This window comes from Oncorhynchus tshawytscha, unplaced genomic scaffold, assembly GCF_018296145.1.
Source record: "Oncorhynchus tshawytscha isolate Ot180627B unplaced genomic scaffold, Otsh_v2.0 Un_contig_5383_pilon_pilon, whole genome shotgun sequence".
Lineage (NCBI taxonomy): Eukaryota > Metazoa > Chordata > Actinopteri > Salmoniformes > Salmonidae > Oncorhynchus > Oncorhynchus tshawytscha.
Genome location: NW_024609457.1, coordinates 1 through 25,798, shown reverse-complemented (window position 1 = coordinate 25,798; position 25,798 = coordinate 1). Strand labels below are relative to the sequence as shown.

Here is a 25,798-nt window from a genome sequence, read left to right as displayed (position 1 = left end):
AATAACCCATCCTGCAGTATAATGGAGCCAACATCCAGCTGACAGTAGTGTATAATAACCCATCCTGTTGTCCTGCAGTATAATGGAGCCAACATCCAGCTGACAGTAGTGTATAATAACCCATCCTGTTGTATAATAATGGAGCCAACATCCAGCTGACAGTAGTGTATAATAACCCATCCTGCAGTATAATGGAGCCAACATCCAGCTGACAGTAGTGTATAATAACCCATCCTGCAGTATAATGGAGCCAACATCCAGCTGACAGTAGTGTATAATAACCCATCCTGCAGTATAATGGAGCCAACATCCAGCTGACAGTAGTGTATAATGACCCATCCTGTTGTCCTGCAGTATAATGGAGCCAACATCCAGCTGACAGTAGTGTATAAAACCCATCCTGTTGTCCTGCAGTATAATGGAGCCAACATCCAGCTGACAGTAGTGTATAATAACCCATCCTGCAGTATAATGGAGCCAACATCCAGCTGACAGTAGTGTATAATAACCCATCCTGCAGTATAATGGAGCCAACATCCAGCTGACAGTAGTGTATAATGACCCATCCTGCAGTATAATGGAGCCAACATCCAGCTGACAGTAGTGTATAATGACCCATCCTGTTGTCCTGCAGTATAATGGAGCCAACATCCAGCTGACAGTAGTGTATAATAACCCATCCTGTTGTCCTGCAGTATAATGGAGCCAACATCCAGCTGACAGTAGTGTATAATAACCCATCCTGCAGTATAATGGAGCCAACATCCAGCTGACAGTAGTGTATAATAACCCATCCTGCAGTATAATGGAGCCAACATCCAGCTGACAGTAGTGTATAATGACCCATCCTGCAGTATAATGGAGCCAACATCCAGCTGACAGTATATAATGGAGCCAACATCCAGCTGACAGTAGTGTATAATAACCCATCCTGTTGTCCTGACAGTATATAATGGTTCCAGCTGACAGCTGAGTAGTATAATAACCCATCCTGTTGTCCTGCAGTATAATGGAGCCAACATCCAGCTGACAGTAGTGTATAATAACCCATTGCAGTATAATGGAGCAGTATAATGGAGCCAACATCCAGCTGACAGTAGTGTATAATAACCCATCCTGCAGTATAATGGAGCCAACATCCAGCTGACAGTAGTGTATAATGACCCATCCTGCAGTATAATGGAGCCAACATCCAGCTGACAGTAGTGTATAATAACCCATCCTGTTGTCCTGCAGTATAATGGAGCCAACATCCAGCTGACAGTAGTGTATAATAACCCATCCTGTTGTCCTGCAGTATAATGGAGCCAACATCCTGACAGTAGTGTATAATAACCCACAGTATAATGTCCAGCTGACAGTAATGTATAATAACCCATCCTGCAGTATAATGGAGCCAACATCCAGCTGACAGTAGTGTATAATAACCCATCCTGTTGTCCTGCAGTATAATGGAGCCAACATCCAGCTGACAGTAGTGTATAATGACCCATCCTGCAGTATAATGGAGCCAACATCCAGCTGACAGTAGTGTATAATAACCCATCCTGTTGTCCTGCAGTATAATGGAGCCAACATCCAGCTGACAGTAGTGTATAATAACCCATCCTGCAGTATAATGGAGCCAACATCCAGCTGACAGTAGTGTATAATAACCCATCCTGTTGTCCTGCAGTATAATGGAGCCAACATCCAGCTGACAGTAGTGTATAATAACCCATCCTGTTGTCCTGCAGTATAATGGAGCCAACATCCAGCTGACAGTAGTGTATAATAACCCATCCTGCAGTATAATGGAGCCAACATCCAGCTGACAGTAGTGTATAATAACCCATCCTGCAGTATAATGGAGCCAACATCCAGCTGACAGTAGTGTATAATAACCCCCTCCTGCAGTATAATGGAGCCAACATCCAGCTGACAGTAGTGTATAATGACCCATCCTGCAGTATAATGGAGCCAACATCCAGCTGACAGTAGTGTATAATAACCCATCCTGTTGTCCTGCAGTATAATGGAGCCAACATCCAGCTGACAGTAGTGTATAATAACCTGTCCTGTTGTCCTGCAGTATAATGGAGCCAACATCCAGCTGACAGTAGTGTATAATAACCCAGTATAATGGAGCCTCCAGTTGTCCTCCTGCAGTATAATGGAGCCAACATCCAGCTGACAGTAGTGTATAATGACCCATCCTGCATCCTGTATAATGGAGCCAACATCCAGCTGACAGTAGTGTATAATAACCCATCCTGTTGTCCTGCAGTATAATGGAGCCAACATCCAGCTGACAGTAGTGTATAATAACCCATCCTGTTGTCCTGCAGTATAATGGAGCCATCCAGCTGACAGTATAATGGTAGCCAACATCCAGCTGACAGTAGTGTATAATAACCCATCCTGTTGTCCTGCAGTATAATGGAGCCAACATCCAGCTGACAGTAGTGTATAATAACCCATCCTGCCTGCAGTATAATGGAGCCAACATCCAGCTGACAGTAGTGTATAATAACCCATCCTGTTGTCCTGCAGTATAATGGAGCCAACATCCAGCTGACAGTAGTGTATAATAACCCATCCTGTTGTCCTGCAGTATAATGGAGCCAACATCCAGCTGACAGTAGTGTATAATAACCCATCCTGCAGTATAATGGAGCCAACATCCAGCTGACAGTAGTGTATAATAACCCATCCCTGTCCTGCAGTATAATGGAGCCAACATCCAGCTGACAGTAGTGTATAATAACCCATCCTGCAGTATAATGGAGCCAACATCCAGCTGACAGTAGTGTATAATAACCCATCCTGTTGTCCTGCAGTATAATGGAGCCAACATCCAGCTGACAGTAGTGTATAATAACCCATCCTGTTATAATAACCCATCCTGCAGTATAATGGAGCCAACATCCAGCTGACAGTAGTGTATAATAACCCATCCTGCAGTATAATGGAGCCAACATCCAGCTGACAGTAGTGTATAATAATAGTATAATGGAGCCAACATCCAGCTGACAGTAGTGTATAATGACCCATCCTGTTGTCCTGCAGTATAATGGAGCCAACATCCAGCTGACAGTAGTGTATAATAACCCATCCTGCAGTATAATGGAGCCAACATCCAGCTGACAGTAGTGTATAATAACCCATCCTGCCTGTATAATGGAGCCAACATCCAGCTGACAGTAGTAGTGTATAATAACCCATCCTGTTGTCCTGCAGTATAATGGAGCCAACATCCAGCTGACAGTAGTGTATAATAACCCATCCTGTTGTCCTGCAGTATAATGGAGCCAACATCCAGCTGACAGTAGTGTATAACCCATCCTGTTGTCCTGCAGTACCCATCCTGTTGTCCTCCTGCAGTATAATGGAGCCAACATCCAGCTGACAGTAGTGTATAATAACCCATCCTGTTGTCCTGCAGTATAATGGAGCCAACATCCAGCTGAGCAGCTGACAGTAGTATAATGACCCATCCTGTTGTCCTGCAGTATAATGGAGCCAACATCCAGCTGACAGTAGTGTATAATAACCCATCCTGCAGTATAATGGAGCCAACATCCAGCTGACAGTAGTGTATAATAACCCATCCTGCAGTATAATGGAGCCAACATCCAGCTGACAGTAGTGTATAATAACCCATCCTGCAGTATAATGGAGCCAACATCCAGCTGACAGTAGTGTATAATAACCCATCCTGCACCCATCCTCCTGTTGTCCTGCAGTATAATGGAGCCAACATCCAGCTGACAGTAGTGTATAATCACCCATCCTGTTGTCCTGCAGTATAATGGAGCCAACATCCAGCTGACAGTAGTGTATAATAACCCATCCTGCAGTATAATGGAGCCAACATCCAGCTGACAGTAGTGTATAATAACCCCATCCTGCAGTATAATGGAGCCAACATCCAGCTGACAGTAGTGTATAATGACCCATCCTGCAGTATAATGGAGCCAACATCCAGCTGACAGTAGTGTATAATAACCCATCCTGTTGTCCTGCAGTATAATGGAGCCAACATCCAGCTGACAGTAGTGTATAATAACCCGTCCTGTTGTCCTGCAGTATAATGGAGCCAACATCCAGCTGACAGTAGTGTATAATGACCCATCCTGCAGTATAATGGAGCCAACATCCAGCTGACAGTAGTGTATAAAGACCCATCCTGTTGTCCTGCAGTATAATGGAGCCAACATCCAGCTGACAGTAGTGTATAATGACCCATCCTGCAGTATAATGGAGCCGACATCCAGCTGACAGTAGTGTATAATAACCCATCCTGTTGTCCTGCAGTATAATGGAGCCAACATCCAGCTGACAGTAGTGTATAATAACCCATCCTGCAGTATAATGGAGCCAACATCCAGCTGACAGTAGTGTACAATAACCCATCCTGTTGTCCTGCAGTATAATGGAGCCAACATCCAGCTGACAGTAGTGTATAATAACCCATCCTGTTGTCCTGCAGTATAATCGAGCCAACATCCAGCTGACAGTAGTGTATAATAACCCATCCTGCAGTATAATGGAGCCAACATCCAGCTGACAGTAGTGTATAATAACCCATCCTGCAGTATAATGGAGCCAACATCCAGCTGACAGTAGTGTATAATAACCCATCCTGTGTATAATGGAGCCAACATCCAGCTGACAGTTGTATAATAACCCATCCTGCAGTATAATGGAGCCAACATCCAGCTGACAGTAGTGTATAATAACCCATCCTGTTGTCCTGCAGTATAATGGAGCCAACATCCAGCTGACAGTGACAGTCCAGCTGACAGTAGTGTATAATAACCCATCCCTGCAGTATAATGGAGCCAACATCCAGCTGACAGTAGTGTATAATAACCCATCCTGCAGTATAATGGAGCCAACATCCAGCTGACAGTAGTGTATAATAACCCATCCTGCAGTATAATGGAGCCAACATCCAGCTGACAGTAGTGTATAATGACCCATCCTGCAGTATAATGGAGCCAACATCCAGCTGACAGTAGTGTATAATGACCCATCCTGTTGTCCTGCAGTATAATGGAGCCAACATCCAGCTGACAGTAGTGTATAATAACCCATCCTGCAGTATAATGGAGCCAACATCCAGCTGACAGTAGTGTATAATAACCCATCCTGCAGTATAATGGAGCCAACATCCAGCTGACAGTAGTGTATAATAACCCATCCTGCAGTATAATGGAGCCAACATCCAGCTGACAGTAGTGTATAATAACCCATCCTGTTGTCCTGCAGTATAATGGAGCCAACATCCAGCTGACAGTAGTGTATAATAACCCATCCTGTTATAATGTCCAGCTGACAGTAGTGTATAATGGAGCCAACATCCAGCTGAGTGTATAATAACCCAGGAGCCAACATCCAGCTGACAGTAGTGTATAATAACCCATCCTGCAGTATAATGGAGCCAACATCCAGCTGACAGTAGTGTATAATAACCCATCCTGCAGTATAATGGAGCCAACATCCAGCTGACAGTAGTGTATAATGACCCATCCTGCAGTATAATGGAGCCAACATCCAGCTGACAGTAGTGTATAATGACCCATCCTGTTGTCCTGCGTATAATGGAGCCAACATCCAGCTGACAGTAGTGTATAATCACCCATCCTGTTGTCCTGCAGTATAATGAGCCAACATCCAGCTGACAGTAGTGTATAATAACCCATCCTGCAGTATAATGGAGCCAACATCCAGCTGACAGTAGTGTATAATAACCCCATCCTGCAGTATAATGGAGCCAACATCCAGCTGACAGTAGTGTATAATGACCCATCCTGCAGTATAATGGAGCCAACATCCAGCTGACAGTAGTGTATAATAACCCATCCTGTTGTCCTGCAGTATAATGGAGCCAACATCCAGCTGACAGTAGTGTATAATAACCCGTCCTGTTGTCCTGCAGTATAATGGAGCCAACATCCAGCTGACAGTAGTGTATAATGACCCATCCTGCAGTATAATGGAGCCAACATCCAGCTGACAGTAGTGTATAAAGACCCATCCTGTTGTCCTGCAGTATAATGGAGCCAACATCCAGCTGACAGTAGTGTATAATGACCCATCCTGCAGTATAATGGAGCCGACATCCAGCTGACAGTAGTGTATAATAACCCATCCTGTTGTCCTGCAGTATAATGGAGCCAACATCCAGCTGACAGTAGTGTATAATAACCCATCCTGCAGTATAATGGAGCCAACATCCAGCTGACAGTAGTGTATCCTGCAATAACCCATCCTGTTGTCCTGCAGTATAATGGAGCCAACATCCAGCTGACAGTAGTGTATAATAACCCATCCTGTTGTCCTGCAGTATAATGGAGCCAACATCCAGCTGACAGTAGTGTATAATAACCCATCCTGCAGTATAATGGAGCCAACATCCAGCTGACAGTAGTGTATAATAACCCATCCTGCAGTATAATGGAGCCAACATCCAGCTGACAGTAGTGTATAATAACCCCATCCTGCAGTATAATGGAGCCAACATCCAGCTGACAGTAGTGTATAATGACCCATCCTGCAGTATAATGGAGCCAACATCCAGCTGACAGTAGTGTATAATAACCCATCCTGTTGTCCTGCAGTATAATGGAGCCAACATCCAGCTGACAGTAGTGTATAATAACCCATCCTGTTGTCCTGCAGTATAATGGAGCCAACATCCAGCTGACAGTAGTGTATAATAACCCATCCTGTTGTCCTGCAGTATAATGGAGCCAACATCCAGCTGACAGTAGTGTATAATCACCCATCCTGCAGTATAATGGAGCCAACATCCAGCTGACAGTAGTGTATAAAGACCCATCCTGTTGTCCTGCAGTATAATGGAGCCAACATCCAGCTGACAGTAGTGTATAATAACCCATCCTGTTGTCCTGCAGTATAATGGAGCCAACATCCAGCTGACAGTAGTGTATAATAACCCATCCTGTTGTCCTGCAGTATAATGGAGCCAACATCCAGCTGACAGTAGTGTATAATAACCCATCCTGTTGTCCTGCAGTATAATGGAGCCAACATCCAGCTGACAGTAGTGTATAATAACCCATCCTGCAGTATAATGGAGCCAACATCCAGCTGACAGTAGTGTATAATGACCCATCCTGTTGTCCTGCAGTATAATGGAGCCAACATCCAGCTGACAGTAGTGTATAATAACCCATCCTGCAGTATAATGGAGCCAACATCCAGCTGACAGTAGTGTATAATAACCCATCCTGCAGTATAATGGAGCCAACATCCAGCTGACAGTAGTGTATAATAACCCATCCTGTTGTCCTGCAGTATAATGGAGCCAACATCCAGCTGACAGTAGTGTATAATCACCCATCCTGTTGTCCTGCAGTATAATGGAGCCAACATCCAGCTGACAGTAGTGTATAATAACCCATCCTGCAGTATAATGGAGCCAACATCCAGCTGACAGTAGTGTATAATAATCCCATCCTGCAGTATAATGGAGCCAACATCCAGCTGACAGTAGTGTATAATAACCCATCCTGCAGTATAATGGAACCAACATCCAGCTGACAGTAGTGTATAATGACCCATCCTGCAGTATAATGGAGCCAACATCCAGCTGACAGTAGTGTATAATAACCCATCCTGTTGTCCTGCAGTATAATGGAGCCAACATCCAGCTGACAGTAGTGTATAATAACCCATCCTGTTGTCCTGCAGTATAATGGAGCCAACATCCAGCTGACAGTAGTGTATAATAACCAACATCCTGACAGTTGTCCTGCAGTATAATGGAGCCAACATCCAGCTGACAGTAGTGTATAATGACCCATCCTGCAGTATAATGGAGCCAACATCCAGCTGACAGTAGTGTATAATAGACCCATCCTGTTGTCCTGCAGTATAATGGAGCCAACATCCAGCTGACAGTAGTGTATAATGACCCATCCTGTTGTCCTGCAGTATAATGGAGCCAACATCCAGCTGACAGTAGTGTATAATAACCCATCCTGTTGTCCTGCAGTATAATGGAGCCAACATCCAGCTGACAGTAGTGTATAATAACCCATCCTGTTGTCCTGCAGTATAATGGAGCCAACATCCAGCTGACAGTAGTGTATAATAACCCATCCTGCAGTATAATGGAGCCAACATCCAGCTGACAGTAGTGTATAATGACCCATCCTGTTGTCCTGCAGTATAATGGAGCCAACATCCAGCTGACAGTAGTGTATAATAACCCATCCTGCAGTATAATGGAGCCAACATCCAGCTGACAGTAGTGTATAATAACCCATCCTGCAGTATAATGGAGCCAACATCCAGCTGACAGTAGTGTATAATAACCCATCCTGTTGTCCTGCAGTATAATGGAGCCAACATCCAGCTGACAGTAGTGTATAATCACCCATCCTGTTGTCCTGTATAATGGAGCCAATCCAGCTGACAGTCCTGCAGTATAATGGAGCCAACATCCAGCTGACAGTAGTGTATAATAACCCATCCTGACAGTAGTGTATAATAACCCATCCTGCAGTATAATGGAGCCAACATCCAGCTGACAGTAGTGTATAATAACCCATCCTGCAGTATAATGGAGCCAACATCCAGCTGACAGTAGTGTATAATGACCCATCCTGCAGTATAATGGAGCCAACATCCAGCTGACAGTAGTGTATAATAACCCATCCTGTTGTCCTGCAGTATAATGGAGCCAACATCCAGCTGACAGTAGTGTATAATAACCCATCCTGTTGTCCTGCAGTATAATGGAGCCAACATCCAGCTGACAGTAGTGTATAATGACCCATCCTGCAGTATAATGGAGCCAACATCCAGCTGACAGTAGTGTATAAAGACCCATCCTGTTGTCCTGCAGTATAATGGAGCCAACATCCAGCTGACAGTAGTGTATAATGACCCATCCTGCAGTATAATGGAGCCAACATCCAGCTGACAGTAGTGTATAATGACCCATCCTGTTGTCCTGCAGTATAATGGAGCCGACATCCAGCTGACAGTAGTGTATAATAACCCATCCTGCAGTATAATGGAGCCAACATCCAGCTGACAGTAGTGTATAATAACCCATCCTGTTGTCCTGCAGTATAATGGAGCCAACATCCAGCTGACAGTAGTGTATAATCACCCATCCTGCAGTATAATGGAGCCAACATCCAGCTGACAGTAGTGTATAATAACCCATCCTGCAGTATAATGGAGCCAACATCCAGCTGACAGTAGTGTATAATAACCCATCCTGTTGTTCTGCAGTATAATGGAGCCAACATCCAGCTGACAGTAGTGTATAATAACCCATCCTGTTGTCCTGCAGTATAATGGAGCCAACATCCAGCTGACAGTAGTGTATAATAACCCATCCTGTTGTCCTGCAGTATAATGGAGCCAACATCCAGCTGACAGTAGTGTATAATAACCCATCCTGCAGTATAATGGAGCCAACATCCAGCTGACAGTAGTGTATAATAACCCATCCTGCAGTATAATGGAGCCAACATCCAGCTGACAGTAGTGTATAATGACCCATCCTGTTGTCCTGCAGTATAATGGAGCCAACATCCAGCTGACAGTAGTGTATAATAACCCATCCTGCAGTATAATGGAGCCAACATCCAGCTGACAGTAGTGTATAATGACCCATCCTGCAGTATAATGGAGCCAACATCCAGCTGACAGTAGTGTATAATGACCCATCCTGTTGTCCTGCAGTATAATGGAGCCAACATCCAGCTGACAGTAGTGTATAATAACCCATCCTGCAGTATAATGGAGCCAACATCCAGCTGACAGTAGTGTATAATAACCCATCCTGCAGTATAATGGAGCCAACATCCAGCTGACAGTAGTGTATAATGACCCATCCTGCAGTATAATGGAGCCAACATCCAGCTGACAGTAGTGTATAATGACCCATCCTGTTGTCCTGCAGTATAATGGAGCCAACATCCAGCTGACAGTAGTGTATAATAACCCATCCTGCAGTATAATGGAGCCAACATCCAGCTGACAGTAGTGTATAATAACCCATCCTGCACTATAATGGAGCCAACATCCAGCTGACAGTAGTGTATAATAACCCATCCTGTTGTCCTGCAGTATAATGGAGCCAACATCCAGCTGACAGTAGTGTATAATAACCCATCCTGCAGTATAATGGAGCCAACATCCAGCTGACAGTAGTGTATAATAACCCATCCTGCAGTATAATGGAGCCAACATCCAGCTGACAGTAGTGTATAATGACCCATCCTGCAGTATAATGGAGCCAACATCCAGCTGACAGTAGTGTATAATGACCCATCCTGTTGTCCTGCGGTATAATGGAGCCAACATCCAGCTGACAGTAGTGTATAATCACCCATCCTGTTGTCCTGCAGTATAATGGAGCCAACATCCAGCTGACAGTAGTGTATAATGACCCATCCTGCTGACAGTAGTGTCCTCCTGCAGTATAATGGAGCCAACATCCAGCTGACAGTAGTGTATAATAACCCATCCTGCAGTATAATGGAGCCAACATCCAGCTGACAGTAGTGTATAATGACCCATCCTGCAGTATAATGGAGCCAACATCCAGCTGACAGTAGTGTATAATAACCCATCCTGTTGTCCTGCAGTATAATGGAGCCAACATCCAGCTGACAGTAGTGTATAATAACCCATCCTGTTGTCCTGCAGTATAATGGAGCCAACATCCAGCTGACAGTAGTGTATAATGACCCATCCTGCAGTATAATGGAGCCAACATCCAGCTGACAGTAGTGTATAAAGACCCATCCTGTTGTCCTGCAGTATAATGGAGCCAACATCCAGCTGACAGTAGTGTATAATGACCCATCCTGCAGTATAATGGAGCCAACATCCAGCTGACAGTAGTGTATAATAACCCATCCTGTTGTCCTGCAGTATAATGGAGCCAACATCCAGCTGACAGTAGTGTATAATCACCCATCCTGCAGTATAATGGAGCCAACATCCAGCTGACAGTAGTGTATAATAACCCATCCTGCAGTATAATGGAGCCAACATCCAGCTGACAGTAGTGTATAATAACCCATCCTGTTGTCCTGCAGTATAATGGAGCCAACATCCAGCTGACAGTAGTGTATAATAACCCATCCTGCAGTATAATGGAGCCAACATCCAGCTGACAGTAGTGTATAATAACCCATCCTGCAGTATAATGGAGCCAACATCCAGCTGACAGTAGTGTATAATAACCCATCCTGCAGTATAATGGAGCCAACATCCAGCTGACAGTAGTGTATAATAACCCATCCTGTTGTCCTGCAGTATAATGGAGCCAACATCCAGCTGACAGTAGTGTATAATAACCCATCCTGTTGTCCTGCAGTATAATGGAGCCAACATCCAGCTGACAGTAGTGTATAATGACCCATCCTGCAGTATAATGGAGCCAACATCCAGCTGACAGTAGTGTATAATAACCCATCCTGTTGTCCTGCAGTATAATGGAGCCAACATCCAGCTGACAGTAATGGAGCCCAACATCCAGCTGACAGTAGTGTATAATAACCCATCCTGCAGTATAATGGAGCCAACATCCAGCTGACAGTAGTGATAATAACCCATCCTGTTGTCCTGCAATAACCCATCCTGTTGTCCTGCAGTATAATGGAGCCAACATCCAGCTGACAGTAGTGTATAATAACCCATCCTGTTGTCCTGCAGTATAATGGAGCCAACATCCAGCTGACAGTAGTGTATAATCACCCATCCTGCAGTATAATGGAGCCAACATCCAGCTGACAGTAGTGTATAATAACCCATCCTGCAGTATAATGGAGCCAACATCCAGCTGACAGTAGTGTATAATAACCCATCCTGTTGTTCTGCAGTATAATGGAGCCAACATCCAGCTGACAGTAGTGTATAATCCAACCCATCCTGTTGTCCTGCAGTATAATGGAGCCAACATCCAGCTGACAGTAGTGTATAATAACCCATCCTGTTGTCCTGCAGTATAATGGAGCCAACATCCAGCTGACAGTAGTGTATAATAACCCATCCTGCAGTATAATGGAGCCAACATCCAGCTGACAGTAGTGTATAATAACCCATCCTGCAGTATAATGGAGCCAACATCCAGCTGACAGTAGTGTATAATGACCCATCCTGTTGTCCTGCAGTATAATGGAGCCAACATCCAGCTGACAGTAGTGTATAATAACCCATCCTGCAGTATAATGGAGCCAACATCCAGCTGACAGTAGTGTATAATGACCCATCCTGCAGTATAATGGAGCCAACATCCAGCTGACAGTAGTGTATAATGACCCATCCTGTTGTCCTGCAGTATAATGGAGCCAACATCCAGCTGACAGTAGTGTATAATAACCCATCCTGCAGTATAATGGAGCCAACATCCAGCTGACAGTAGTGTATAATAACCCATCCTGCAGTATAATGGAGCCAACATCCAGCTGACAGTAGTGTATAATGACCCATCCTGCAGTATAATGGAGCCAACATCCAGCTGACAGTAGTGTATAATGACCCATCCTGTTGTCCTGCAGTATAATGGAGCCAACATCCAGCTGACAGTAGTGTATAATAACCCATCCTGCAGTATAATGGAGCCAACATCCAGCTGACAGTAGTGTATAATAACCCATCCTGCACTATAATGGAGCCAACATCCAGCTGACAGTAGTGTATAATAACCCATCCTGTTGTCCTGCAGTATAATGGAGCCAACATCCAGCTGACAGTAGTGTATAATAACCCATCCTGCAGTATAATGGAGCCAACATCCAGCTGACAGTAGTGTATAATAACCCATCCTGCAGTATAATGGAGCCAACATCCAGCTGACAGTAGTGTATAATGACCCATCCTGCAGTATAATGGAGCCAACATCCAGCTGACAGTAGTGTATAATGACCCATCCTGTTGTCCTGCAGTATAATGGAGCCAACATCCAGCTGACAGTAGTGTATAATCACCCATCCTGTTGTCCTGCAGTATAATGGAGCCAACATCCAGCTGACAGTAGTGTATAATAACCCATCCTGCAGTATAATGGAGCCAACATCCAGCTGACAGTAGTGTATAATGACCCATCCTGCAGTATAATGGAGCCAACATCCAGCTGACAGTAGTGTATAATAACCCATCCTGTTGTCCTGCAGTATAATGGAGCCAACATCCAGCTGACAGTAGTGTATAATAACCCATCCTGTTGTCCTGCAGTATAATGGAGCCAACATCCAGCTGACAGTAGTGTATAATGACCCATCCTGCAGTGACAGTATAATGGAGCCAACATCCAGCTGACAGTAGTGTATAAAGACCCATCCTGCAGTATAATGGAGCCAACATCCAGCTGACAGTAGTGTATAATGACCCATCCTGCAGTATAATGGAGCCAACATCCAGCTGACAGTAGTGTATAATAACCCATCCTGTTGTCCTGCAGTATAATGGAGCCAACATCCAGCTGACAGTAGTGTATAATAACCCATCCTGCAGTATAATGGAGCCAACATCCAGCTGACAGTAGTGTATAATAACCCATCCTGCAGTATAATGGAGCCAACATCCAGCTGACAGTAGTGTATAATAACCCATCCTGTTGTCCTGCAGTATAATGGAGCCAACATCCAGCTGACAGTAGTGTATAATAACCCATCCTGCAGTATAATGGAGCCAACATCCAGCTGACAGTAGTGTATAATAACCCATCCTGTTGTCCTGCAGTATAATGGAGCCAACATCCAGCTGACAGTAGTGTATAATGACCCATCCTGCAGTATAATAACCCATCCTGTTGTCCTCCTGCAGTATAATGGAGCCAACATCCAGCTGACAGTAGTGTATAATAACCCATCCTGCCAACATCCAGCTGAGTATAATGGAGCCAACATCCAGCTGACAGTAGTGTATAATGACCCATCCTGTTGTCCTGCAGTATAATGGAGCCAACATCCAGCTGACAGTAGTGTATAATAACCCATCCTGTTGTCCTGCAGTATAATGGAGCCAACATCCAGCTGACAGTAGTGTATAATAACCCATCCTGCAGTATAATGGTGCCAACATCCAGCTGACAGTAGTGTATAATAACCCATCCTGTTGTCCTGCAGTATAATCGAGCCAACATCCAGCTGACAGTAGTGTATAATAACCCATCCTGCAGTATAATGGAGCCAACATCCAGGTGACAGTAGTGTATAATAACCCCATCCTGCAGTATAATGGAGCCAACATCCAGCTGACAGTAGTGTATAATAACCCCATCCTGCAGTATAATGGAGCCAACATCCAGCTGACAGTAGTGTATAATAACCCATCCTGTTGTCCTGCAGTATAATGGAGCCAACATCCAGCTGACAGTAGTGTATAATCACCCATCCTGTTGTCCTGCAGTATAATGGAGCCAACATCCAGCTGACAGTAGTGTATAATAACCCATCCTGCAGTATAATGGAGCCAACATCCAGCTGACAGTAGTGTATAATAACCCATCCTGCAGTATAATGGAGCCAACATCCAGCTGACAGTAGTGTATAATGACCCATCCTGCAGTATAATGGAGCCAACATCCAGCTGACAGTAGTGTATAATAACCCATCCTGTTGTCCTGCAGTATAATGGAGCCAACATCCAGCTGACAGTAGTGTATAATAACCCATCCTGTTGTCAGTGTGTATAATAACCCGTCCTGTTGTCCTGCAGTATAATGGAGCCAACATCCAGCTGACAGTAGTGTATAATGACCCATCCTGCAGTATAATGGAGCCAACATCCAGCTGACAGTAGTGTATAAAGACCCATCCTGTTGTCCTGCAGTATAATGGAGCCAACATCCAGCTGACAGTAGTGTATAATGACCCATCCTGCAGTATAATGGAGCCAACATCCAGCTGACAGTAGTGTATAATAACCCATCCTGTTGTCCTGCAGTATAATGGAGCCAACATCCAGCTGACAGTAGTGTATAATAACCCATCCTGCAGTATAATGGAGCCAACATCCAGCTGACAGTAGTGTACAATAACCCATCCTGTTGTCCTGCAGTATAATGGAGCCAACATCCAGCTGACAGTAGTGTATAATAACCCATCCTGTTGTCCTGCAGTATAATGGAGCCAACATCCAGCTGACAGTAGTGTATAATCACCCATCCTGCAGTATAATGGAGCCAACATCCAGCTGACAGTAGTGTATAATAACCCATCCTGCAGTATAATGGAGCCAACATCCAGCTGACAGTAGTGTATAATAACCCATCCTGTTGTCCTGCAGTATAATCGAGCCAACATCCAGCTGACAGTAGTGTATAATAACCCATCCTGTTGTCCTGCAGTATAATGGAGCCAACATCCAGCTGACAGTAGTGTATAATAACCCATCCTGTTGTCCTGCAGTATAATGGAGCCAACATCCAGCTGACAGTAGTATATAATAACCCATCCTGCAGTATAATGGAGCCAACATCCAGCTGACAGTAGTGTATAATAACCCATCCTGCCCATCCTGCAGTATAATGGAGCCAACATCCAGCTGACAGTAGTGTATAATGACCCATCCTGCAGTATAATGGAGCCAACATCCAGCTGACAGTAGTGTATAATGACCCATCCTGTTGTCCTGCAGTATAATGGAGCCAACATCCAGCTGACAGTAGTGTATAATGGACCCATCCTGACAGTAGTGTATAATAACCCATCCTGCAGTATAATGGAGCCAACATCCAGCTGACAGTAGTGTATAATAACCCATCCTGCAGTATAATGGAGCCAACATCCAGCTGACAGTAGTGTATAATGACCCATCCTGCAGTATAATGGAGCCAACATCCAGCTGACAGTAGTGTATAATGACCCATCCTGTTGTCCTGCGGTATAATGGAGCCAACATCCAGCTGACAGTAGTGTATAATCACCCATCCTGTTGTCCTGCAGTATAATCGAGCCAACATCCAGCTGACAGTAGTGTATAATAACCCATCCTGCAGTATAATGGAGCCAACATCCAGCTGACAGTAGTGTATAATAACCCCATCCTGCAGTATAATGGAGCCAACATCCAGCTGACAGTAGTGTATAATGACCCATCCTGCAGTATAATGGAGCCAACATCCAGCTGACAGTAGTGTATAATAACCCATCCTGTTGTCCTGCAGTATAATGGAGCCAACATCCAGCTGACAGTAGTGTATAATAACCCATCCAGCTGACAGTAGTGTATAATAACCCATCCTGTTGTCCTGCAGTATAATGGAGCCAACATCCAGCTGACAGTAGTGTATAATAACCCATCCTGCAGTATAATGGAGCCAACATCCAGCTGACAGTAGTGTATAATAACCCATCCTGCAGTATAATGGAGCCAACATCCAGCTGACAGTAGTGTATAATGACCCATCCTGCAGTATAATGGAGCCAACATCCAGCTGACAGTAGTGTATAATGACCCATCCTGTTGTCCTGCGGTATAATGGAGCCAACATCCAGCTGACAGTAGTGTATAATCACCCATCCTGTTGTCCTGCAGTATAATGGAGCCAACATCCAGGTGACAGTAGTGTATAATAACCCCATCCTGCAGTATAATGGAGCCAACATCCAGCTGACAGTAGTGTATAATAACCCCATCCTGCAGTATAATGGAGCCAACATCCAGCTGACAGTAGTGTATAATGATCCATCCTGCAGTATAATGGAGCCAACATCAGGCTGACAGTAGTGTATAATAACCCATCCTGTTGTCCTGCAGTATAATGGAGCCAACATCCAGCTGACAGTAGTGTATAATAACCCATCCTGTTGTCCTGCAGTATAATGGAGCCAACATCCAGCTGACAGTAGTGTATAATGACCCATCCTGCAGTATAATGGAGCCAACATCCAGCTGACAGTAGTGTATAAAGACCCATCCTGTTGTCCTGCAGTATAATGGAGCCAACATCCAGCTGACAGTCGTGTATAATGACCCATCCTGCAGTATAATGGAGCCGACATCCAGCTGACAGTAGTGTATAATAACCCATCCTGTTGTCCTGCAGTATAATGGAGCCAACATCCAGCTGACAGTAGTGTATAATAACCCATCCTGCAGTATAATGGAGCCAACATCCAGCTGACAGTAGTGTATAATAACCCATCCTGTTGTCCTGCAGTATAATGGAGCCAACATCCAGCTGACAGTAGTGTATAATAACCCATCCTGTTGTCCTGCAGTATAATGGAGCCAACATCCAGCTGACAGTAGTATATAATAACCCATCCTGCAGTATAATGGAGCCAACATCCAGCTGACAGTAGTGTATAATAACCCATCCTGCAGTATAATGGAGCCAACATCCAGCTGACAGTAGTGTATAATAACCCATCCTGCAGTATAATGGAGCCAACATCCAGCTGACAGTAGTGTATAATGACCCATCCTGCAGTATAATGGAGCCAACATCCAGCTGACAGTAGTGTATAATAACCCATCCTGTTGTCCTGCAGTATAATGGAGCCAACATCCAGCTGACAGTAGTGTATAATAACCCGTCCTGTTGTCCTGCAGTATAATGGAGCCAACATCCAGCTGACAGTAGTGTATAATAACCCGTCCTGTTGTCCTGCAGTATAATGGAGCCAACATCCAGCTGACAGTAGTGTATAATGACCCATCCTGCAGTATAATGGAGCCAACATCCAGCTGACAGTAGTGTATAAAGACCCATCCTGTTGTCCTGCAGTATAATGGAGCCAACATCCAGCTGACAGTAGTGTATAATGACCCATCCTGCAGTATAATGGAGCCAACATCCAGCTGACAGTAGTGTATAATAACCCATCCTGTTGTCCTGCAGTATAATGGAGCCAACATCCAGCTGACAGTAGTGTATAATAACCCATCCTGCAGTATAATGGAGCCAACATCCAGCTGACAGTAGTGTACAATAACCCATCCTGTTGTCCTGCAGTATAATGGAGCCAACATCCAGCTGACAGTAGTGTATAATAACCCATCCTGTTGTCCTGCAGTATAATGGAGCCAACATCCAGCTGACAGTAGTGTATAATCACCCATCCTGCAGTATAATGGAGCCAACATCCAGCTGACAGTAGTGTATAATAACCCATCCTGCAGTATAATGGAGCCAACATCCAGCTGACAGTAGTGTATAATAACCCATCCTGTTGTCCTGCAGTATAATCGAGCCAACATCCAGCTGACAGTAGTGTATAATAACCCATCCTGTTGTCCTGCAGTATAATGGAGCCAACATCCAGCTGACAGTAGTGTATAATAACCCATCCTGTTGTCCTGCAGTATAATGGAGCCAACATCCAGCTGACAGTAGTATATAATAACCCATCCTGCAGTATAATGGAGCCAACATCCAGCTGACAGTAGTGTATAATAACCCATCCTGCAGTATAATGGAGCCAACATCCAGCTGACAGTAGTGTATAATGACCCATCCTGCAGTATAATGGAGCCAACATCCAGCTGACAGTAGTGTATAATGACCCATCCTGTTGTCCTGCAGTATAATGGAGCCAACATCCAGCTGACAGTAGTGTATAATAACCCATCCTGCAGTATAATGGAGCCAACATCCAGCTGACAGTAGTGTATAATAACCCATCCTGCAGTATAATGTATCCAACATCCTGCTGACAGTAGTGTATAATGACCCATCCTGCAGTATAATGGAGCCAACATCCAGCTGACAGTAGTGTATAATGACCCATCCTGTTGTCCTGCGGTATAATGGAGCCAACATCCAGCTGACAGTAGTTTATAATAACCCATCCTGTTGTCCTGCAGTATAATGGAGCCAACATCCAGCTGACAGTAGTGTATAATGACCCATCCTGCAGTATAATGGAGCCAACATCCAGCTGACAGTAGTGTATAATGACCCATCCTGTTGTCCTGCAGTATAATGGAGCCAACATCCAGCTGACAGTAGTGTATAATAACCCATCCTGTTGTCCTGCAGTATAATGGAGCCAACATCCAGCTGACAGTAGTGTATAATAACCCATCCTGCCTGCAGTATAATGGAGCCAACATCCAGCTGACAGTAGTGTATAATGACCCATCCTGTTGTCCTGCAGTATAATGGAGCCAACATCCAGCTGACAGTAGTGTATAATAACCCATCCTGTTGTCCTGCAGTAGGAGCCAACATCCAGCTGACAGTAGTGTATAATGACCCATCCTGCAGTATAATGGAGCCAACATCCAGCTGACAGTAGTGTATAATGACCCATCCTGTTGTCCTGCAGTATAATGGAGCCAACATCCAGCTGACAGTAGTGTATAATAACCCATCCTGCCTGCAGTATAATGGAGCCAACATCCAGCTGACAGTAGTGTATAATGACCCATCCTGCAGTATAATGGAGCCAACATCCAGCTGACAGTAGTGTATAATGACCCATCCTGTTGTCCTGCAGTATAATGGAGCCAACATCCAGCTGACAGTAGTTTATAATAACCCATCCTGTTGTCCTGCAGTATAATGGAGCCAACATCCAGCTGACAGTAGTGTATAATAACCCATCCTGCAGTATAATGGAGCCAACATCCAGCTGACAGTAGTGTATAATAACCCATCCTGCAGTATAATGGAGCCAACATCCAGCTGACAGTAGTGTATAATGACCCATCCTGCAGTATAATGGAGCCAACATCCAGCTGACAGTAGTGTATAATGACCCATCCTGTTGTCCTGCAGTATAATGGAGCCAACATCCAGCTGACAGTAGTGTATAATAACCCATCCTGCAGTATAATGGAGCCAACATCCAGCTGACAGTAGTGTATAATAACCCATCCTGCAGTATAATGGAGCCAACATCCAGCTGACAGTAGTGTATAATGACCCATCCTGCAGTATAATGGAGCCAACATCCAGCTGACAGTAGTGTATAAAGACCCATCCTGTTGTCCTGCAGTATAATGGAGCCAACATCCAGCTGACAGTAGTGTATAATGACCCATCCTGCAGTATAATGGAGCCGACATCCAGCTGACAGTAGTGTATAATAACCCATCCTGTTGTCCTGCAGTATAATGGAGCCAACATCCAGCTGACAGTAGTGTATAATAACCCATCCTGTTGTCCTGCAGTATAATGGAGCCAACATCCAGCTGACAGTAGTGTATAATAACCCATCCTGCAGTATAATGGAGCCAACATCCAGCTGACAGTAGTGTATAATAACCCATCCTGTATGTCCTGACAGTATAATGGAGCCAACATCCAGCTGACAGTAGTGTATAATAACCCATCCTGTTGTCCTGCAGTATAATGGAGCCAACATCCAGCTGACAGTAGTGTATAATAACCCATCCTGTTGTCCTGCAGTATAATGGAGCCAACATCCAGCTGACAGTAGTGTATAATAACCCATCCTGCAGTATAATGGAGCCAACATCCAGCTGACAGTAGTGTATAATAACCCATCCTGCAGTATAATGGAGCCAACATCCAGCTGACAGTAGTGTATAATAACCCATCCTGTTGTCCTCCTGCAGTATAATGGAGCCAACATCCAGCTGACAGTAGTGTATAATAACCCATCCTGTTGTCCTGCAGTATAATGGAGCCAACATCCAGCTGACAGTAGTGTATAATAACCCATCCTGTTGTCCTGCAGTATAATGGAGCCAACATCCAGCTGACAGTAGTGTATAATAACCCATCCTGCAGTATAATGGAGCCAACATCCAGCTGACAGTAGTGTATAATAACCCATCCTGTTGTCCTGCAGTATAATGGAGCCAACATCCAGCTGACAGTAGTGTATAATAACCCATCCTGCAGTATAATGGAGCCAACATCCAGCTGACAGTAGTGTATAATCCACCCATCCTGTTGTCCTGCAGTATAATGGAGCCAACATCCAGCTGACAGTAGTGTATAATAACCCATCCTGTTGTCCTGCAGTATAATGGAGCCAACATCCAGCTGACAGTAGTGTATAATGACCCATCCTGTTGTCCTGCAGTATAATGGAGCCAACATCCAGCTGACAGTAGTGTATAATAACCCATCCTGCAGTATAATGGAGCCAACATCCAGCTGACAGTAGTGTATAATGACCCATCCTGTTGTCCTGCAGTATAATGGAGCCAACATCCAGCTGACAGTAGTGTATAATAACCCATCCTGTTGTCCTGCAGTATAATGGAGCCAACATCCAGCTGACAGTAGTGTATAATAACCCATCCTGCAGTATAATGGAGCCAGTATAATGCAGTATAATGCCAACATCCAGCTGACAGTAGTGTATAATGACCCATCCTGCAGTATAATGGAGCCAACATCCAGCTGACAGTAGTGTATAATGACCCATCCTGTTGTCCTGCAGTATAATGGAGCCAACATCCAGCTGACAGTAGTGTATAATAACCCATCCTGCAGTATAATGGAGCCAACATCCAGCTGACAGTAGTGTATAATAACCCATCCTGCAGTATAATGGAGCCAACATCCAGCTGACAGTAGTGTATAATGACCCATCCTGCAGTATAATGGAGCCAACATCCAGCTGACAGTAGTGTATAATGACCCATCCTGTTGTCCTGCAGTATAATGGAGCCAACATCCAGCTGACAGTAGTGTATAATAACCCATCCTGCAGTATAATGGAGCCAACATCCAGCTGACAGTAGTGTATAATAACCCATCCTGTTGTCCTGCAGTATAATGGAGCCAACATCCAGCTGACAGTAGTTTATAATAACCCATCCTGTTGTCCTGCAGTATAATGGAGCCAACATCCAGCTGACAGTAGTGTATAATGACCCATCCTGCAGTATAATGGAGCCAACATCCAGCTGACAGTAGTGTATAATAACCCATCCTGCAGTCCTGCATATAATGGAGCCAACATCCAGCTGACAGTAGTGTATAATGACCCATCCTGTTGTCCTGCAGTATAATGGAGCCAACATCCAGCTGACAGTAGTGTATAATAACCCATCCTGTTGTCCTGCAGTATAATGGAGCCAACATCCAGCTGACAGTAGTGTATAATAACCCATCCTGCAGTATAATGGAGCCAACATCCAGCTGACAGTAGTGTATAATAACCCATCCTGTTGTCCTGCAGTATAATGGAGCCAACATCCAGCTGACAGTAGTGTATAATAACCCATCCTGCAGTATAATGGAGCCAACATCCAGCTGACAGTAGTGTATAATAACCCATCCTGCAGTATAATGGAGCCAACATCCAGCTGACAGTAGTGTATAATAACCCCATCCTGCAGTATAATGGAGCCAACATCCAGCTGACAGTAGTGTATAATGACCATCCTGCAGTATAATGGAGCCAACATCCAGCTGACAGTAGTGTATAATAACCCATCCTGTTGTCCTGCAGTATAATGGAGCCAACATCCAGCTGACAGTAGTGTATAATAACCCATCCTGTTGTCCTGCAGTATAATGGAGCCAACATCCAGCTGACAGTAGTGTATAATGACCCATCCTGCAGTATAATGGAGCCAACATCCAGCTGACAGTAGTGTATAAAGATCCATCCTGTTGTCCTGCAGTATAATGGAGCCAACATCCAGCTGACAGTAGTGTATAATAATCCATCCTGTTGTCCTGCAGTATAATGGAGCCAACATCCAGCTGACAGTAGTGTATAATAACCCATCCTGTTGTCCTGCAGTATAATGGAGCCAACATCCAGCTGACAGTAGTGTATAATCACCCATCCTGCAGTATAATGGAGCCAACATCCAGCTGACATTAGTGTATAATAACCCATCCTGTTGTCCTGCAGTATAATGGAGCCAACATCCAGCTGACAGTAGTGTATATTAACCCATCCTGTTGTCCTGCAGTATAATGGAGCCAACATCCAGCTGACAGTAGTGTATAATAACCCGTCCTGCAATATAATGGAGCCAACATCCAGCTGACAGTAGTGTATAATGACCCATCCTGCAGTATAATGGAGCCAACATCCAGCTGACAGTAGTGTATAATGACCCATCCTGTTGTCCTGCAGTATAATGGAGCCAACATCCAGCTGACAGTAGTGTATAATAACCCATCCTGCAGTATAATGGAGCCAACATCCAGCTGACAGTAGTGTATAATAACCCATCCTGCAGTATAATGGAGCCAACATCCAGCTGACAGTAGTGTTTAATGACCCCATCCTGCAGTATAATGGAGCCAACATCCAGCTGACAGTTGTGTTTAATGACCCCATCCTGCAGTATAATGGAGCCAACATCCAGCTGACAGTAGTGTATAATAACCCATCCTGTTGTCCTGCAGTATAATGGAGCCAACATCCAGCTGACAGTAGTGTATAATAACCCATCCTGCAGTATAATGGAGCCAACATCCAGCTGACAGTAGTGTATAATGACCCATCCTGTTGTCCTGCAGTATAATGGAGCCAACATCCAGCTGACAGTAGTGTATAATAACCCATCCTGTTGTCCTGCAATATAATGGAGCCAACATCCAGCTGACAGTAGTTTATAATAACCCATCCTGTTGTCCTGCAGTATAATGGAGCCAACATCCAGCTGACAGTAGTGTATAATGACCCATCCTGCAGTATAATGGAGCCAACATCCAGCTGACAGTAGTGTATAATAACCCATCCTGTTGTTCTGCAATATAATGGAGCCAACATCCAGCTGACAGTAGTGTATAATAACCCATCCTGTTGTCCTGCAGTATAATGGAGCCAACATCCAGCTGACAGTAGTGTATAATGACCCATCCTGCAGTATAATGGAGCCAACATCCAGCTGACAGTAGTGTATAATGACCCATCCTGCAGTATAATGGAGCCAACATCCAGCTGACAGTAGTGTATAATAACCCATCCTGTTGTCCTGCAATATAATGGAGCCAACATCCAGCTGACAGTAGTGTATAAATGGACCCATCCTGTTGTCCTCCTGCAGTATAATGGAGCCAACATCCAGCTGACAGTAGTGTATAATGACCCATCCTGTTGTCCTGCAGTATAATGGAGCCAACATCCAGCTGACAGTAGTGTATAATAACCCATCCTGTTGTCCTGCAGTATAATGGAGCCAACATCCAGCTGACAGTAGTGTATAATAACCCATCCTGTTGTCCTGCAGTATAATGGAGCCAACATCCAGCTGCTGGATCTGCCAGGAATCATAGAAGGAGCTTCCCAAGGTACAGTAACTGGTTACCGTGATGGTTGTCTACTGTAGAGGGGGTTGCTGCCACGTTCAGTAGCCAAACGGTGTTGAACGTTGCAGATACAGATGACACAAGTTGAGCCTTGTTATACATGTCTGAGAGGCATGTTTGTTCTACATAACGTATTTCTATCTATCTGAACGTTCTTAATAATGTGGTTGGGATTAATATAGAGCGCTGTGTTATCTCTCAATAATGTGGTTGGGATTAATATAGAGCACTGTGTTATCTCTTAATAATGTGGGTGGGATTAATATAGAGCACTGTGTTATCTCTGAGCTATTAATATAGAGCACTGTGTTATCTCTGAGCTAGTAATATAGAGCACTGTTATCTCTGAGCTAGTAATATAGAGCACTGTTATCTCTGAGCTAATAATATAGAGCACTGTTATCTCTGAGCTATTAATATAGAGCACTGTGTTATCTCTGAGCTATTAATATAGAGCGCTGCGTTATCTCTGAGCTATTAATATAGAGCACTGTGTTATCTCTGAGCTATTAACATAGAGCACTGTGTTATAGAGCGCTGCGTTATCTCTGAGCTATTTATATAGAGCGCTGTGTTATCTCTGAGCTATTAATATAGAGCACTGTGTTATCTCTGAGCTATTAATATAGAGCACTGTGTTATCTCTGAGCTAGTAATATAGAGCACTGTGTTATCTCTGAGCTAGTAATATAGAACACTGTGTTATAGAGCACTGTGTTATCTCTGAGCTATTAATATAGAGCACTGTGTTATCTCTGAGCTATTAATATAGAGCACTGTGTTATCTCTGAGCTATTAATATAGAGCACTGTTATCTCTGAGCTCTGTGTTATAGAGCACTGTGTTATCTCTGAGCTATTAATATAGAGCACTGTGTTATCTCTGAGCTATTAATATAGAGCACTGTGTTATCTCTGAGCTAGTAATATAGAGCACTGTGTTATCTCTGAGCTAGTAATATAGAGCACTGTGTTATCTCTGAGCTATTAATATAGAGCGCTGTGTTATCTCTGAGCTATTAATATAGAGCACTGTGTTATCTCTGAGCTATTAATATAGAGCACTGTGTTATATAGAGCACTGTGTTATCTCTGAGCTGAGCTATTAATATAGCTAGTAATATAGAGCACTGTGTTATAGAGCACTGTGTTATCTCTGAGCTAGTAATATAGAGCACTGTGTTATCTCTGAGCTATTAATATAGAGCACTGTTATCTCTGAGCTATGTAATATAGAGCACTGTGTTATCTCTGAGCTAGTAATATAGAGCACTGTGTTATCTCTGAGCTATTAATATAGAACACTGTGTTATAGAGCACTGTGTTATCTCTGAGCTATTTATATAGAGCGCTGTGTTATCTCTGAGCTATTAATATAGAGCACTGTGTTATCTCTGAGCTAGTAATATAGAGCACTGTTATCTCTGAGCTAGTAATATAGAGCACTGTGTTATCTCTGAGCTATAATATAGAGCACTGTGTTATCTCTGAGCTATTAATATAGAGCACTGTGTTATAGAGCACTGTGTTATCTCTGAGCTATTAATATAGAGCACTGTGTTATCTCTGAGCTATTAATATAGAGCACTGTGTTATCTCTGAGCTATTAATA

General features: G+C 44.0%; 1 protein-coding gene across 1 annotated transcript in view; it reads left to right on the top strand.

The window, feature by feature from the left end:
* The window catches only part of drg2 (developmentally regulated GTP binding protein 2), a gene marked incomplete at its 3' end in the record, with an annotated part of 40,300 nt that extends 16,131 nt beyond the window's left edge, over positions 1–24,169 (top strand). The window contains 1 exon segment of the mRNA XM_042315392.1: positions 24,109–24,169. Within this exon segment, the coding sequence (XP_042171326.1) occupies positions 24,109–24,169 (61 nt within the window).
* Between the last annotated feature and the right edge of the window lie 1,629 nt (positions 24,170–25,798).